Source organism: Phacochoerus africanus, chromosome 3 (assembly GCF_016906955.1).
Source record: "Phacochoerus africanus isolate WHEZ1 chromosome 3, ROS_Pafr_v1, whole genome shotgun sequence".
In the NCBI taxonomy this organism is placed as follows: Eukaryota; Metazoa; Chordata; class Mammalia; order Artiodactyla; family Suidae; genus Phacochoerus; species Phacochoerus africanus.
Genome location: NC_062546.1, coordinates 26,327,882 through 26,346,857, shown reverse-complemented (window position 1 = coordinate 26,346,857; position 18,976 = coordinate 26,327,882). Strand labels below are relative to the sequence as shown.

At 41.0% G+C, this 18,976-nt stretch overlaps 1 protein-coding gene across 3 annotated transcripts in view; it reads right to left on the bottom strand.

Moving 5' to 3' along the window:
• CDK5RAP1 (CDK5 regulatory subunit associated protein 1) overlaps positions 1 to 18,976 on the bottom strand; it is a 31,882-nt gene that overhangs the window by 913 nt on the left and 11,993 nt on the right. For 2 of the 3 annotated variants that reach the window (XM_047771305.1, XM_047771307.1), the window contains exons 7-13: positions 17,309 to 17,429; positions 15,606 to 15,836; positions 14,252 to 14,349; positions 13,112 to 13,167; positions 11,000 to 11,130; positions 7,847 to 7,996; positions 2,576 to 2,716 (exon numbers count right to left, since the gene is read on the bottom strand). In XM_047771305.1, coding sequence (XP_047627261.1) covers positions 2,576 to 2,716; positions 7,847 to 7,996; positions 11,000 to 11,130; positions 13,112 to 13,167; positions 14,252 to 14,349; positions 15,606 to 15,836; positions 17,309 to 17,429 — 928 coding nt within the window. The remainder of the gene's footprint in view (positions 1 to 2,575; positions 2,717 to 7,846; positions 7,997 to 10,999; positions 11,131 to 13,111; positions 13,168 to 14,251; positions 14,350 to 15,605; positions 15,837 to 17,308; positions 17,430 to 18,976) is intronic. The other variant, XM_047771306.1, reaches the window with a different exon arrangement.

The window sequence follows — 18,976 nt, the reverse complement described above, 5'->3', positions numbered from 1 at the left end:
GTAAACAGTGACAAGAACAAGGCAGAGGGAAGCTGCTTTTAGCACTAGTGGCCAGAGGAGACCTCTCAAGGAGGTGTTACTTAAGAAAACCTGAAGCTTTAAAAGAAGGCAGCCAGGCAAAAATCAAGAGCCTCCTAAGCAACACAGCATGTGCAAAGACCCCAACACTAGAACTAGGTCTGAGGGGCAAAACAGAGGCCACCAAGACTAGAGGAAAGAGAATAAAAAGAGTAGAGGGGACAGGGATGGAAGGGTAGCTGAGACACCCTGCACTTTAAACTGGCTCCAATGAGAAACCATTGGAGGGCTTAAGCAGATGAGTGAGTGATCCGATTTAGAAAGATCACACTGACTGCCCCAAGAAGTGGGGCAGAAAGACTAGAGGAGGGTAAGAATGGAAACAGGAATATGAAGCCTCTGAAATTCTCTGGTACTGCTGGTGAGAGTGTAAAATGGTACAATCATTTTGGCTATTTCTATTATACACATCCTGTTACCTAGCAATTCCAAACCATATACCCAATAAAACACATACATAGGAACAGTCATGGCATTTCTATTCATAATAGTTCCAAATTGGAAACAACCAAAATGGTCAACAGTATAACATAAATCACGGTATATTCATATAATATGGATAAATATCATCACGGATGAATTGCACAATAACCATGCATCAAAACTCTACACTCTACAATTCAATTTTATAACAATCAAAAACAAGCAAAACTGAACTATGGTCTTAGAAATTAGGATGTAGGGAAGAAGAATAACTGGTAGGAACATAAGGGGGGTTTCTGGGGTTCTGAAAAAAAATTTTTTTTTGTCTTTTGTCTTTTTTTTTAGGGCCACACCCAAGGCATATAGAGGTTTCCAGGCTAGGGGTCAATGCTGTTGCCACAGCCACAACAAAGCCAGATCATTAACCCACTGAGCAAGGCCAGAGATTGAACCTGCAACCACATGGTTCCTAGTGGGATTCATTTTCCACTGCGCCACGATGGGAACTCCCTGAAAATACTGTTTCTTGATTCACATGGTAGTCACATGAGTAGGGTCACTTTGTAATGATTCACCAAGTAGTATACTTAAAATGTGAGCAATTTTCTACACTTATGACATGCTTCAAAACAGGAAACAGAAAACCAGGGAGAAGTCTGCTATAATCTCCTAACCAAGCAATAATGATGCTGGCTATGGCTTAGAAAAGGGAAAGAAATGGTCAGGTCCAGAGCTCCCTGTGGCCCAGCAGTTAAAGGAACTGGCTTTGTCACTGCTGAGGCACAGGTCAGATCCCTGGCCTGGGAACTTCTGTATGCTATAGGTGCCACCCAAAAGAAAAAAGAAAAAAAAAAATGGTCAGGTCCAAGATACATTCCATATGTAGAACTGAAACAAATGGACTATTGATGGGGAATACGGAGAACTAAGTATCTAGGACAATTCCTATGTTTTTGGTTTGAGCAACTGAGTGGTGCTGCTTGCTGAGATGAAGAAGGCTTGAAAAGCAGAAAATTGCAGCAAAGTGGGAAAAATTCATTCTATTTTGGCCACATTAAGTATAGGATGCAAGAGAGAAAGGAAACAAATGCAATTCTTGAGAGGATATGAAGGGATGGAAGCAAAATGCACAAGCAGCAGCATGACAGACGACACAGATGAGCAGAGAGCATGGACAAGTGGAGATGTGAGTGAGCTGACGGAGATGATGAGACAATGAGATTTCACCTGACTGTATCTATTTTCCTGCCAGCACCTTGCTCTGAGGAAAAGCGGACATGGGGGGAAAAAAGGAAGATGGCAGTAGCAGACCTGTGGTAGAGTAAGAAGAAAAAGAAGGAAGAGGAATTCCCGTTGAGGTGCAGTGGAAATGAATCTGACTAGTATCCATGAGGATGCGGGTTCGATCCTTAGGGATCCCATTGCTCTGAGCTATGGTGTAGGTCACAGACACAGCTTGGATCTCAAGTTGCTGTGGCTGTGGTGTAGGCCAGAAGCTGTAGCTCCGATTTGACCCCTAGCCTGGAAACTTCCATATGCTACAGATGCAGCCCTAAAAAGCAAAAAGAAAAAAAGAAGAAGAAGGAAGAAACTCAGGAAGGAGGGGAAGAAAGGAGGAATATCCCCAGTGAGATAAGAAAGAAAGAAAGAGAAAATCCCACAGCTATTCCACTAGATCTGCTAGTCCAGGGAAGGGATGCAGGCAATGGAGCACAGGTAAGTTGGAGAAACCTTGACAGGCATGCTGATCTCTGACAGAGAGAACTATCAACTCACTTAAAATCACCAACACTTCCTGGCTACTCTGAAGCAGGAAACTACTGGCCACTATGTATTCCAACCTCACCAAATTCCCCAAAAGAACTCTTTGAGGACAAGATAGAAGAGAAGAAAACCAGAAGACATTAGTTAGAAGCAGTTTAAAATTTAATCCAAGTGCCCTTCCACTGTTCAGGTTGAGAAGATATTTTTATTTCACTGAAGAATTTCTCCAGGAAAAAATTTCGTTCCCCCAAATTATTCAATCCAACACCCATTTCACAGTGCAAGCCAGAAGCACAAAAGGACACCTTACCTTCACCAGCACATAGTCGCCAGGCTGAGCTCGGACCTTAAGCCCAGAGTTGGTGACATCCTCCAGCTCTACATCAGGAAAGATCACCTTAAGGTTTCCATCATTCCGGCCACACAGGTCAGTGGAAGAGCGTTTACTGAACTGCGAAAAAACAGAGGAGGGGTTATGAATCTGTCGCAGTCATAAGTTCTTGGAGGGAAGAAATTAGGCCTGTCTCAGATCCCCAAGGGTCTGATCCATAGAGCATTTCTTAACCAAGGAATCACCTAAGAGTAAGTCATCAACAAAGGCGGTAAATGGCTCACAAAAGAAACTCAATTAAATTTTGTTAACAATGTGTTATTATAATAAATGACTCTATCAATGACTGTTTCACAAGAATGGACCTCCAACAAGCCTGATGCCAAGGACTTTTGGATGATATACTTGGCAAAACAACTCTCACTTTACAGAGTCTCATAGTAATCACTAGCAAATGTTCTGGGTTGTTTGGCATGGGTTACTTGTCCCACTGAATAGGCAGACTCAAAGTCAGAGTCCCCATCACAACATGCCTAAGATGAGGCTAGGAAAATAATAAAAACTGTGTAATGGTGGAGTTCCCACTGTGGCACAGCAGGTTAAGAATCAGGTGTTATTTCTGCAGCAGCTTAGGTAACTGCTGAGGGGCTGGTTCAATCCCCAGCCTGGCACAGTGGGTTAAGGATCTGGCATTGCCACAGCTGTGGCATAGTTTGCAGCTGCAGCTTAAATTCGATCCTTGGAATTTCCATATGTCACTGGTACAGCCAAAATAAATAAATAAATAAGTTTTTTAAACAAAAAATAAAAAATATATTTAAAAAAAAGTAAAATAGGCGGTTAGGATAGACATATACATACTACCACATATAAAACAGGCAGCAAGGACCTACTATATATTAGCACAAGGTAATCTACTCAATACTGTATAATAATCTATATGGGAAAAGAATCTGAAAGGGAACAGACATATGTATAACTGATTTACTCTGCTGTACACCTGAAACTAACACAACTTTCTAAGTCAACTATACTCCAATAGAATTTATTTATTTATTTATAATGGCCCACACCTGCAGCACAGAGCAGTTCCCAGGCTAGGAGTCAAATCAGAGCTGCAAATGCAGGGCTACACCACACAACTTAGTACTAAGGCTAAACTATCCCTAGAATTAAAAACAAACTTTTCTAACAAAGCTTAAAAACAAGCCCTGAAAGGATCAAACTAAACTGCAAGCAAGTGCCTATCAGAACAAAGCCCAATGCAAAACCTAGACATTCAAAAATAAACATCACAATATCCAACATTCATTCAAAAATCACTAGATATGCTCAGAAGCAGAAAAATGTGACTAAAAATCAAGAGAAAGTTAGTCAAAAGAAACAGACCTAGAAATGATAGTAATGATAAAATTATCAAAAAGATATTAAACCAACTATTGTAATTAAGCTCAAATACTAAGATTCAAAAGAAAACAAGAACACAGGAAAGAAGTAGAGGATATTTTTAGAAAACCAAGTGTCACTTAGAGATAAAAAATATATCTGTAATTTTTGATTCAATAGCTAACAGCAAATGAGACACCACAAAAGAAAAGAATAATGAATCAGAAGACAGAAAAATAGAAACTATTCAAAACGAAGAAGATAGAAAAAAAAATCAACAGCCTCAGTGACCTATGATACAACATCAAGTGGTTGAACATACAGGTAATTAGAGAAAAAGAAAAGAAATAGTGGGGGTGGGTGGCAGGAAGCAGGAGAAGTACAGAAAAATACCTGAATGATAAATGAAAAACTTCCAAATGTGATGAAAATTATAAACCCACAAACTAGGTAGCCTCAACATATCCTTAAAAAACACAAAGAAAGCCAAGTCTTAGCCAAGTTAACACACATGAAATTTCTAAAAACAAGTGATAAAATGACAACTAATGCAACACATGACGCTGAGCCAAATCCTGTTCCTATAAATGACAGTTCTGAGATAAGTGAAGAAACTTAAATGGAGTCTAAGGATTATACACTAATAATATAACAAGGTTAATTTTCTGATTTTGATGGTTGTACTACAGTTATGTAAGAGAATATCCCTGTTTGCACAATATACACACTATAATATTTGGGAAATTGGAAGCATCAGGCGAGCAACTGCTCTCAAATGCTTCAAAGAAAAAGTTCTTTATACTGTACTGTAATTTTTCTATCCGTTTGCGACTGTCTTACAATAAATTTTTTAAAGGAGAGAGTGTTTAAGAGTTCCCTGGTAGCCTACCAGTTAAGGATCTGGCATTGTCACTGCTGTGGCTGGAGTCGCTGGTGTGGCATGGGTTCGATCCGTGGCCCAGGAACTTTTTTTGCACGCCATGAGTATGGCCAGAAAAAGTAAATAAATTGAAAAGTAATTTAAAAAAAAGAGAGAGAGGGTGTTCAGGTTTCATGATGAACAAATCAACCACAAAGGAACATTTATAAGACAAAGAAATAGGAACACTGACTAGAGATATTTGATAATATTACAAAACCATTGTCAATTATCTCAGATATGATAACAGCATTAGGTCTATTTTTTAAAAAAGAGTCCTTGTCTTTCAGAGATATATACTGAAACAGTTACTGACAAAATAATAAGTCTAGTACTTGGCTCAAAATGACTCGGGGGTGGGGCAGTAGAGATGAAACAAGATCAAGCATGATTAACACTGTATTGACAATTAAGACTGGTTGATGGGTATGTGGCTATTCATTATACCATTCTCTCTATATCTATATGTGTTTTTTGGATACTCCATAATTTGAGGGGGGAGGGGAGGCAGTGCTTACGGGCTGTAGAACAAGACAGACCTGGGTCAAATTCTGGCTCATCATCCTAAGCTGTGTGACCTTGGGGAAGTTAGTCTGTTTCTTTTCTTCATCTACAAAAGGAGACTAATAATAGCACTACCTTCAAGGACTATGGTGGGCTCAACGTGTTGAGGACTATAAAGTACACACATTCTGGCAGACAGTAAACGCTCGGTACACATGACTTGTCATCATCCTCTCTGCCACTCTGAATACAGCAATCCAGTGGGGGTTTTTTGCTTGTTTTTGTTTCTTTGTTTTTGTCATTTTTAGGGATGCACCCAAGGCATATGGAGATTCCCAGGCTAGGGGTCTAATCGGAGCTATAGCTGCAGGCCTACACCACAGCCACAGCAACGCGGGATCCGAGACGCATCTGCAACCTATATACCACAGCTCACAGCAATGCAGGATCCTTAACCTGATGAGTGAGGCCCAGGATCAAACCGGCATCCTCATGGATACTAGTTGGGTTCGTTAACCACTGAGCCACAACAGGAGCTCCAACAACTCAAGTGTTTTAAACTGGCCATGACTAGAGGAAAGCAAGTCTCCTCTAAGACAAAGTAGACTCTAACTGCTGGCCTTAAAAAAATCCATTTAACTTTCCTTTAAAAAGACACATGCACCCACATGTTCATTGCAGCTCTATTCACAATAGCTAAGACGTGGAAACAACCCAAATATCCATCGACAGACGACTGGATTAGGAAGATGTGATATATATATATAATGGAATACTACTCAGCCATAAAAAAGAATGAAATAATATTTGCAGCAACATGGATGGAACTAGAGATTCTCATACTAAATGAAGTAAGTCAGAAAGAGAAAGACAAATACCATATGATATCACTTATATCTGGAATCTAACATAAGGCACAAATGAACCTTTCCACAGAAAAGAAAACCAAGGACTTACAGAATAGACTTGTGGTTGCCAAGGGGGAGGGGAGGGAGTGGGTTGGTTGGGGAACTTGGGGTTAATAGATACAAACTATTGCCTTTGGAATGGATTAGCAATGAGATCCTGCACTGGGAACTATGTCTAGTCACTTATGATGGAGCATGAGAATGTGCAAAAATAGAATGTGTACATGTATGTGTAACTGGGTCACCATGCTGTACAGTAGAAAAAAAAACTGTATTGGGGAAATAACTATTAAAAAAAAATCCATTTATTCTCTAGCCCCAAGTGAGTATTGGCTTATGTTGGATATATATAAACAACAACAACAACAACAACCACAACCCTTGTCTTGGCTTGGCCCCCTACCAGGGGCTCTCTGGGGCTAAATGAAGTCATGGATAAAGATGAGTAACCTTTGACTACTTATTCATTCAATCAAAAGACAAGAACTCTATTCTGTAATGGACTCTGGAGAAAAGCTGGGGATACACTAAGATTTAATTCTTACTAGATAAAATGGGGACTGCTAATAGACAAGTTCATGTGCAGATCTCCAGAATCACAGCTGACAAGTTAAATAACAAAGCAGTTAGCACAGCACACATCTCTGGGGTATTTCACCAGCTCAGCATCACCAACCATCAGCAACTGCTGGACCAAACCACTGGAAGATTCCTAACCCACACTGAGCTGACTGGGCTCCCTCTCCTGGAAAATTGAACTGGTAATGAGAGAGACAACTTTGGTCTGTGGATAGCTGGAACTACACCATGAAACACAAGAACTGTATGGCTGCTGTACTCTGCTACACAGATGAAGAATCTGGAAAAGCTGGTCTGAGGGGGAGAGAAGAAAGTGAGCCTCAAGGGCTTCCTGGGTACACAGTCCCTTCCAGACACCTTTCAGATTCCTGCCCTTGGGCTCCATTAGACACTCCTAAAGTCTTATACAAAACATAATTATTTTTGGTTTAGGCTGAATGGCTTCAACAAATTTCCTACTGTCAGAGTTCTCTTGTGGCTCAGGAGGTTAAGGATCCAGCATTGTCACTTTAGCAGCTTGGGCAGCTACAGCAGCTTGGGTTCAATCCTGGGCCTGGGAACTTTTACATGCCGCAAACAAACAAACAACAAAAGGAAACAACAAAAGAAAGAACCCTAGAATAACAGGAAGAAAGAACAGATGACATGATAACTGGCAAGGAAAATCCCAAGAAATCAGAAACTCCTACAACTACTGAGTTCAGCAAGATCACAGGACATAAAGTACGAAATTCAATTGTTTCTATACACTAATAGGGAACACAGAGACACTCAAAATTGAAAATACAATAGCAATTACAACAGCTTAAAAATATTTAGGTGTAAATATAAGAAAACATGTACAGGATTGGTGTCATGAAAACTTCAAAAACTGCTAAAGGAAATCAAAGATCTAAACAAAGGAGACATACTGTCCTCCAAACAAACAAACAGAATATATATCTATGGCCTCACCCCCTCCACCAGCACCAGCTGGGTACAACCCACAAAGGTCTTGTTGGCTTTTGTTGCTTCTTCTCGGAAGACAGTAATAAGTTCCTCCAAACGCCTTAATTTTACCTCTTCTGGGATATCATCCTTTAGTCTGTGATATGCACGTGTCTTCTGTTTTAAGAAAAGAGAGAGATGGAGGTCACCACGGACATGTAGAATCCATTCTTGAGGCACAAAAGTGAACCTGCTCAACCAACTGGCAATTTGCATAGCACAAGGGTTCTCTGGTCCTTGGGCCTTCTAAGAAAAAAAGGTCACTATGCAGGAGGGTTATGTTTTTGAAAGGGTTAAATTCTTAATTTAGCACATGAATTCCTTCTGTATAGCATTGGGAACTATATCTAGTAACTTATGATGGAGCATGATAATATGAGAAAAAGAATGTATATATGCATGTGTGACTGGGTCACTTCGCTGTACAGTAGAAAACTGACACAACACTGTAAACCAGCTATAATGGAAAAAATAAAAATCATTTAAAAAAATTAAATGACAAAAAAACAAAATAAATTTAGCACATGAAAATCATAGACTCAAAATTGGTCTTGATATTTTTATAGGACACATATAATAATTCATGTAACAGGTTACTCAGCAGCAGTGTTTATAAAGACATAAGATGCAAAGCAGAGTAAATGTTCTTCAATAGATAACCAATGAAACAAACTATAGTTTATCTAAACCACAGAATATTACACAGCTGTGAAAGAATGAGATAGCTCTGTATATACTGACATAACTGCTCTCCAAAGTATACTCTTATCAGAAATAAGCAAGGTATTTATACCATGTATAATAATGTCGGTGTGAAAAGAATGAATATAAATAGATTTATAAATACATGAAATATCTCTGGAAGTTTAGAGAAGTTGCTAAGGAATTAAGGAAATTTACAGAAGAAGTTGATAAGGAAGTTGGAAAACTAGGCAACCTAGGAAGAAAAAAGAACGACTCCTTGGCATTGCATACTCTTGTGACCCTTTGAATTTTACACCATGAACGTGTATTACCTACTCAAAAGAAAAAAGGAAATTTATCCTTGAAAAGTTTTTTTTTTGTCTTTTTTAGGGCCACTCCCGTGGCATTTGGAGGCTCCCAGGCTAGGGGTCCAATCAGAACTGTAGCCACTGGCCTACACCAGAGCCACAACAACTCAGGATCCGAGCCTCGTCTGCAACCTACACCATAGCTCACAGCAATGCCGGATCCTTAACCCACTGAGCAAGGCCAGGGATTGAACCCGCAACCTCATGGTTCCTAGTTGGATTTGTTAACCACTGTGCCACGACGGGAACGCCAATCCTTGAAAAGCTTTTAAATCACCTAAAACTATGGTGTACATACATTTTTATACACACACACACATTTCTATGTATATATATCTTTATGTACACAAGCTCATAATACAGTTGGAGAATCAGTGAGCTAAACGAAAGTGGAAAGTCTGTACACCAAAGTCAGGATGTTCAAACCAATGTGCCTTTAAGAGAACTACCAAATCCAGAGGGAAATGAAGAATGGATAGAGAATTCTAAAACAGAATTCTTTTAGAGGGTTTACTCTATTCTCAACAAAAAGAACTTATCTCTATTGTACACTTAACTATTATAAAACTTTATAATAATTATCTTATTTAATCCACAAAATAATCTGATGAGTTTGTAAAAATGTTGTCCCCTTTTACAGATGAAAAAAGCAAAAATCTTTCCCAAATCACATAGTTTTTAAATGAGAGAGGCACAATTTGAGTGCTTGTTCTCATCCACTATACTACTTGATTAAACCTCTCTGACCTTAACCCTAATCTAGGAATTCAATGTCAAAGTAAACACTCATATCCAATGTCCATAGGATATACTTCCACCACAAACTGAAAATTCCCAATTCCAGGATTAAAAGATTATTTCTTGCGTATCTGTGATGGCCACAGAAAAGAAGCAAATCAGAACCCAATAGCTCCTGAAAAAATTTAGCCCTGAAAAAAATTCTGTAAGAGACATGAACATGCAATTGACTCAGTTACACTGCCCACAGGACACTAGATAGTGGGCTTTAAAAGACATGAATTAGCTTGGCTGAGAGCAGCTGAGTGACAGCCATGGTTCAATCACTCATGAGACAGCTTTCCTGAGCCCCTTAGCCACAGAGACCCCTCAGCCTCCAACCCAAACATAAGGCAAGCTGCCCCTGAGGTGACTGGGGATGAGAAGTGACCCAGGCAAATTCATTCCTTCCAACAAGAAAATGGCAGACAACCAGGACTATCCCCTCACTGCAGGAAATACACATCACTCTCTCCTTCCTTCCTCATCTTCTTCTGCTTTGCATTCCTGGGAATCAGTGTTATAGGAGAAACTCTAAAGTGGGCTGCAGTGGATTTGCTTGGCTTAAAAAAATGGAAAATTGAAAACAGCCAGGGGGAGTTCCCATCATGGCTCAGTGGAAATGAATCTGACTAGGATCCATGAGGACGCAGGTACGATTGCTGACCTCACTCAGTGGGTTAAGAATTCAGTGTTGCCATGAGTTGTGGTGTAGGTCAAAAATGTGGCTTAGATCTGATGTTCCTGTGGCTGTGGTGTAGGCCAGCAGCTACAGCTTCAATTAGACCCCTAGCCTGGGAACCTCCATATGCTGCAGGTGTAGCCCTAAAAAGACAAAAAAGACAAAAAAACAAAAACAAACAAACAAAAATAGCCAGGGATGGCTGGGAGGGTGACAAGTGGTCTCTGAAAAACAAATCACATCCGTAGACCAAAAAAGAAGTTCTGCATGTTAATAAATGATTTTAAGTTTCTTATAAAGAGAATCATCTCTCTCCTTCCACATTCAAATTCTAAGCGACCAAAACATAATTTTAAATATTCTAATGGAGAGTAATATTGGCACAAGTAATTGGTTTTCATCTCAAATTGCTCAATTATTTAAAAGGGTAGATTTTTTTTTTTTTTTTTAGAAAAAATAAAGAAATGAATGGTAAGATCCTATGGTTTCTCAAGGACTACCTTGCTGCTGCATTCTTTTCTTCCCAGCAGTCCACAATCAACCAAAAACTAGTCAGGGATGATGTCAGTCTCAGCACAGAAATAGCTCCTCCCCCAGCCCAGGGCTCACCTGCCTCATGCTATAGGCAAAGAGGAAGCCCATGTTGTATTGAACTTCCTGAAGCAAAGACACTGTCTGGAGGTGATCTTCTTCCGTCTCACCACAAAAGCCAGCAATGAAATCACTGCTGAGGCTCACACCTGCAACACAACAACAAAAGACAGCTTATGGCTGCTGCTCACCTTCAAGAAAGGCCTTTGGCACTTGTGGAGCAGAGGGAGGGATAAGAACTATAAGGCCTTTCCTGGAGCTATTCAACCCATGTGCAAGTGGAAGAGAATAGTCATTACAGAGCAATAGGGAAAGGCCTGCTCATCTAAAAGCTTCCCATGTTGGAACCTGGCTTCTCCATTTACATTCCCCTCAGCGCCAGAAAAGGTAATTTTCACTCCAAATGTTGGACTCACAGACACAGTAGGAGTCCATATTTTCAAATTTGTCCTTCTTTTACTGATGAAGACCTTACAGTACCTCATACAAACATATACTTTTGAAGTTAAACACAATGTTTTAACACACTTTAATTATTCCAATAACCCAATGAGGTGAGTACTATTAACTCCATGTTATAGATGAGAAAAGTGCAGCCCAGAGAACCCCCCCATCCAAATGAAAGTATCTGTGCATAACACAAGTTATAATAATTATAAATTTGTAACAAAAAAAGTAGACATTGTCAACAAATCTGAACTAAAAGACTAGAGTAATTTTATTAGGAGGAAGGGAAAAGAGAAAAGGGAGTAAGAGTTATGGCAATAGGAAAGGAATTACCTCTAAGTACACCTTTTTTTTTTTTTTGCATTTTAAAGCCGCACCTGCAGCAGCATATCAAAGTTTCCAGGTTAGGGGTCCAATCTGAGCTGCAGCTGCCAGCCTATCCCACAACCACAGCAACAACAGATCCTTAACCCACTGAGCAAAGCCAGGGATCGAACCCACACCCACTGAGCCACAATGGAAACTCCCAAGCACACATTTTTAAAGATATCAATTGTTCTCAAATCAGAACTAATTTAGACCATAACTCTGCCAACTAACAAGAAGGAACAAGGTCTCTCCCATATGTTCAGAAACACAGACTATAGAAAAGGAATCTCTTTAGCCTTGAGGCCACAAGCTAATCCTCTTATTTCTAACAAGACCAAGACATTAAAAGCCAGGGGAGTTCCCGTCATGGCACAGTGGAAATGAATCCAACCAGGAACCAGGGGGTTGCAGGTTTGATCCCTGGCCTTGCTCAGCAAGTTAAGGATCCAGCGTTGCAGTGAGTTGTGGTGTAGGTCACAGACGCAGCTTGGATCCAGCATTGCTGTGGCTCTGGCGTAGGCCGACAACTGTACTCCGATTAGACCCCTAGCCTGGGAACCTCCATATGCTGTGGGTGCGGCCCTGAAAAGACAAAAGACAAAAAATAATAATAATTTTTAAAAAAATAAAAAATCAGAAAGGGAGTTTCCATTGTGGCACAGTGGAAATGAATCCAACTAGGAACCATGGGGTTACAGGGTCAATCCCTGGCCTCGCTCAGTGGGTTAAGGATCCAGCGTTGCCGTGAGCTGTGGTGTAGGTCGCAGATATGGCTTGGATCTGGCATTGCTGTGGCTCTGGCATAAGCTGGCAGCAACAGCTCCGATTCAACTCCTAGCCTGGGAACCTCCATATGCCATGGGGGGGCCCTAAAAAGACAAAAGACAAAAGACAAAAAAAAAACAACCAGAAAGAACTGGAAAAAGAAATGAAATAGGCAAAAGTGTGAAAGGTGAACAATTTATTGCCACAGGTGTTGCCTGCATCTGACCCATGGTCACAGAATGACAAGCTCAGCAAAATATGTTTCTTAAACATACCTGGGGGAGTTCCCGTCATGGCTCAGTGGTTAACGAATCCAATTAGGAACCATGAGGTTGCAGGTTTGATCCTTGGCCTCGCTCCGTGGGTTAAGGATCCAGCATTGCCGTGAGCTGTGGTGTAGGTAGCAGGCACGGCCGGATCCCACGTTGCTGTGACTGTGGCGTAAGCCGGCTGCTACAGCTCTGATTAGACCTCTAGCCTGGGAACGTCCATATGCCTCGGGTGCAGCCCTAGAAAAGACCAAAAAATAAGTAAATTAATTAAACGTACCTGGGATAGACTCTCTGATATGATGAACTAATTCCACATAAGCTTCTCTTGAATATCTGCAATAAAGAACAAAAAGAAAGAGCTTAGATGAACCAATCTTCTTTAAATGAATGCTGTAAGAAGATAACACCATGAATTACCACATGTAACCACTTCTCATTCACACAGGACAATACAAAGTAGGTTAAAGTACCCAAAAGTACCCGCCCTCCTTCCTGCTTTTGTGGCCATGCCTACAGCATGTGGAAGTCCCAGGATCAAATCTGTGCCACCTTGGTGACAACACCGGATCCTGCACAAGGGAACTCCCAAAAGAGCCCTTTTGATCCAAATCTTGTATTGAAACCTAATCAAGAGCCTATAAATCTATAAATTTTTAATTCAAGAACATTTCTTTTCTTTTTATGGCCACACCCATGGCACATGGAAGGTTCCCAGGCTAGGGGCTGAATCAGAGCTGCAGCTGCCAGCCTACACCGCAGCCATAGCAACACTGGTTCCAAGCCACATCTGTGACCTATGCTGCAGCTTGTGGCAACGCTGGATCCTTAACCCACTAAGTGAGGCCAGGGATCAAACCCACATCCTCACAAACACTAGTTGGGTTCCTAAGCTGCTAAGCTACAACGGGAACTCTATAAATTACTTTAAATAGCCTTTTTTTATTTAACTAAGAAATGAAAACAGAGTAAACATTTAAGAAGGTCTCTAAAACTCTTTGTCAATCTGGAATACAAGGCAAGTCACTAGTTCCATAGAGCTTGCTATCTGTCACATTGTCCTTTCAGTCTTATCTCTGCTATATTATTATTTCCAAAGTAAATGAACACACAGAGCTACATTTAAATTCCAAGACCTAAAAAACATTAATGTTAAAAGCTAAAGGATTAAAATCTCAATGTGCCACACAGCAGGTGCTTAAAAAAAAAAAAAAAAAAACGCTAAACAAATGAAATGAGTGATCCAGTCCTTAGTCTATACTGATCAAATGAACATCACAACATTCATGGGTTTACTCATCTAATAAATATTGGTTGAGCAGCTACTATGTGCCACACACCACAGTAGGTTCTTAGACACTGCTTGGTCCTTAAGAAAACATGGAAAGGTGCAGAATGCCCCTCCCCAAGCAAGTCTGACCCCCTCCGCATGGCTTCCAATACACGGCTGCTTCCACTCTGGGCTGGTAGGTGGATCTGTTTACAGATGTTGTCTCTGTCATGAATCAGCTGCAGAACCTAATCAAATAGAACACATTAAAGGTCATCAAAGTCTCACCAAAGAATCTTGCAGAAAGGAATACCACCCTCACTGTTTCTCCACCAAGGGTAATTTTTGAGAATTAAGAGTTCGTTGTGATTAAAACAAACACAAGCCATATCCTTTACTTTTGCTCAAGCCATAGTCTGTCTGTCCCAGACATTTCACCTGATGGTATCTCTGCTTTCAGAGCGTGAAGAAAGGAGTTTCTTGGTGGCCTGGCAGTTAGGGATTGTCACTGCTATGGTTCATGTTCAGTCCCTAGCCTGGGAACTTCCACAGGCCATGAGTGCAGCCAAAAAAAAAAAAAAAGAAAGCATTTAGAGTTCTCTTGTAGCACAGGTTAAGAATCCAGCCTTGTAACTGTGGCATGGGTTCAATCCCTGGCCCGGAAACTTCTGTATGTCATGGGTGTGGCCAAAGAACAAGCAAACAAAAAAGACTGAAGAAAGCAAGCAGCGGTCAGAAGCCACTGGGCTATTGAGTGCTGGCACAGACCATCTGTTTCATCTAGCTTACCAACTAATTAGCCATTTTAAAAGAAACCATCAAGAAACTGAAACTAGAAGTATTTGAAAAAATACACTAAAAAATGATTTGAATTGAGAATACATATAGAAATTTCACAACTCAATAAGAAGACAAAAAATCAAGGGGGAGAAAAAGGGGTGGGGCCAAAAGACATTTCACCAAAACAAAAAATCCTCCAAAAGAAGGTTTCAAATATGAACTACATACTCCATGCCAGGTACTTTGCTGAGTACCTTCCAGACACTGTATCTATTTCCCAACTACCCAAAGTAGGAAGTGATTATTAATCATTTTACAAATGAAGATAACAAGCTGAAATGGTCACCCATACTGCTAAAGCAATGGAAGAACCAGGATTGAACTCAGGTCTGTGTGAGGCCAAAGTCTGGACTGTTTCCCACTGCATCACATTGCCTCCCTATCCGTCCTTCCCATACCACCTGGTAATTAGATCTCTCTCCGCACAGCCCTCAGGGTCTGCTGGTCTTAGGCTTCCATTAGTAACAGTCCTGTATCTTTCCCCACTTTGGTGGACTTTAAATCTATCCAAAAGGGCTGGTGTATTCAGAGGGCAATAGAGCAATACACCACAGAATCCCCAGACACTGTGAGGACAGATACGTCTCCCTCATCCTAGGGCCCAGACTCTGGCATGCTTAAGCATACTGATGTCCATTTGGCACAATAAACTGCCAATACTCACCTCATCAGGAAAGTCCTTGGGGTGAGGAGAGGTGAAACGGATCCTCATTTCAGGATCTATTCGGGAGACCTGGTCCAGAAGGTGAGCAAAACGAAGACCCCCTTGCTTGGTTTTATAGTTGGAGGAAAAGCCACGGCTGAGGTTGGTGGACACTGCATTGTTGAACTGGACCTCTGAAGTGTCCCGAAAACTATTAACATTCTGACCAAGGAGCGTCACTTCTTTTAGTCCCTGAAAAGGAGAAAATAAATATATTGGGAGCAATTTAAAAACTTGTTTGCAGGGGAATTCCCATTGTGGCGCGGCGGAAACGAATCCAACTAATAACCGTGAGGTTGCAGGTTTGATCCCTGGCCTTGCTCAGTGGGTTGGGGATCTGGCGTTGCCGAGAGCTGTGGTGTAGGTCGCAGACATGGCTCAGATTCAGAGTCGCTATGGCTCTGGTGTAGGCTGGTGGCTACAGCTCTGATTTGACCCCAAGCCTGGGGACCTCTACATGCCGTGGTGTGGCCCTAAAAAGCAAAAAAGAAAAAAGACTCACTCCATAAGCAAAGTAAGCACCTAATAGACACTTTAAAACAAAATGCAGAATCTTAATTTTTCATAAGTCAATGGCTTTGAATTCACTAAGATTCACTTTAATGTTAAGTTCCTTCTCTTACATGCAAATAACTGAGAAAGGTTATTTGCATATAACTGAGAAAGGTTAGGGAGCTTTGTCGTCACCTCAATCTATTTACCAGAATGCCTCTACCCTGAAGGAGTGAGTTTTGCACTGTGGGGGAGCTGGAAGGGAAGAGGAAGGAGACAACAGTAGACTAGAAAATGTCTGGAGTTGCGAGGTATGGAGAATACTTCACAGTGCCTGTGAGCAGCCAGAGACCAACTCAGGGAACTGAGAATCTGGGGGTGAGGGAAGAGAACCAAGTGTGCTAGAGTGTACAAGCAAAGGCAAGCTGCTGATTTAGAACTGGAGCAGGGGCTAACCTCCCACAGTTCCTGAGCCTAGCAAGTCAGGAGACTCCAGTGGAAGAAAAGCTCCACAGTCCTACTGCTTATCCTCTCCTTCAGGGCTGAATGGTTAGCAACTCGGGTTAGGGAGAGACCCTCTCGAGGGCTGAGGAGCCAACCCCCAACAGGAGGAAGGGAGCAGATAACTCCCCTCTAGCCTCTGATCCAATTCACTATCTGTACCTATCCTCTGTCCTTCAACTAGTGAGCTAGCTCAGCAATAAAATGAACCGGAGATGCAGGAATACCCTAGAACACACAGACTAATAAATCATTCTTAAAAACTTACTCTGTGCCAGTAAAGATCATCCTCCTAGTAACAGTCCTTCAAAAAACTCAGCAAGGAAAGTATTTACCCTCTTGTCATAGATGGGGAAACTGTGTTTTGAGGAAGACAGTTAAATGACCTGCGCCAGGGCACCCAGCCAGAGAATGGTGGAGCCAGAATTCACAATCATCCAATTCTAAGCTCAGGCACTCCATTCTATGTGCTGCCACCTAAGCAAACTTCTCCGTGGATCTGCCTATAATATGCAAACCAAAGATGGACACCCAAGTATTTCTTTCTGGCCAGGTATGGTTCTAAACCTGTACAGCTTAGAGACAGCATAGGATGCAAGGCTAGAAAGGTGGTCCTCATCCTTCCACAAACACATTCACAGTAAGAAAGCCTGACAGAAAGAATTTTTCACCTGCTCAGAAAGTTTCCTCACTTCCTCTAAAATGGAGGCAACAGGCCGACTCCTCTCCCGGCCACGTGTGAAAGGAACAATGCAGTAGCTGCACATGTTGTCACAGCCTCGCATGATAGACCTGGGAAGGAAAGCACCAAAACTTAGTAACAGGAGCAGGATGACTCAGTCCAACCCAAGGAGCAGGTCACATGTCCCTTGATGTTATCCTCTGGCTCTGAATTCTTGGCAACATGCTTACCCTGGACCAAACTAAGCTCTAAGAAGCAAAATAAAGCAGACATTTTCTTGATCTTTAAGAACTATTATTTGATAACCATAGGATATAAACCAAACTGTAATTGGTGGATACAATGGTTACTTTGATGGGCAACAAGATGAAGGAATGGGGTGCAAACGTACCACATCTGAACTTTCTGTTTATATTTATACATTTTTGAACTTTTAAAATACAGACCAGAAAAAAAATAAATACTATAAAGCATGTATAAGGAGTGGAGACCTTAGATTTAAAACACTAGGTTTTGCTATTCTCACTCATTCCTGATCCAAATGCTAAGTAAGTATCTTTCATTTGCATCCTGTATATGAAGGCCTCAATGTATGCGAAAGAAGTAATTACAGAGAGACATGCATTAAAGATGTTCACTGAAGGGAGTTCTCTGGTGGCTAAGGATCCAGTATTGCCACTACTGTGGCACAGGTCCAATCCCTGGCCCAGGAGCTTCCACATGTCACAAGTGTGGGGAGAAAAAAAGATCTTCACTGAAGAGTTGTTAAATATAAATGGGCATGGATGTATTACAATAAAACTTAAATTTATTAAACAGGCTGTAAGCCTATTTGTCAATCTGTTATAGACTATTTAATGACATAACAAATGTTCCTATTTTAAATAAGAAAAGGCTATAAAACCATCAAGAGCTAATTTTTTTTTTTTGTCTTTTTAGGACCACACCCATGGCATATGGAGACTCCCAAGATAGGAGTTGACTGGATCTGTAGCTGCCAGCCTACGCCACAGCTCACAGCAACACCAGATCCTTAACCCACTGAGCAAGGTCAGGGATTGAACTTGTGTCCTCATGGATGTTAGATTCATTTCTGCTGAGCCAGGACAGGAACTCCCAAGATATTTCCCAAGTGAAAAAATAAAAGTACTGAAAAGAGGGTAGTAAAGATTCCCTATTATGTACATGAATGCATATGCAAAGAATACTTCTAAAAGGATTGTACAAGAAACTACTAACGTTGCTGCCTCTGAGAGGTGGCCTAGGAGACTGAGGATGACAGGTATGAGGGAGTCTAACTACATCATTTTTTATTTTTTGTATTTTATACTAAGTACATTAACTTTTTATGTAATTAAATTAAATAAATTTTAGATTACTGTAAAAGTAAGAAAGAATGAATTCCCTGGTGGCCTAGCAGTTAAGAATCAGGCATTGTCACCTCTGTGATATGGTTGGATCCCTAGCCCAGGAACTTCCACATGCCACAGGTACAATCAAAAAAATAAACAGGAGTTCCCATCGTGGCATAGCAGAAACAAATCCAACTAGGAACCATGAGGTTGCAGGTTCGACCCCTGGCCTCACTCAGTGGGTTAAGGATCCAGCATTGCTGCGAGCTGTGGTGTAGGTTGCAAACACGGTTCAGATCTGGCAT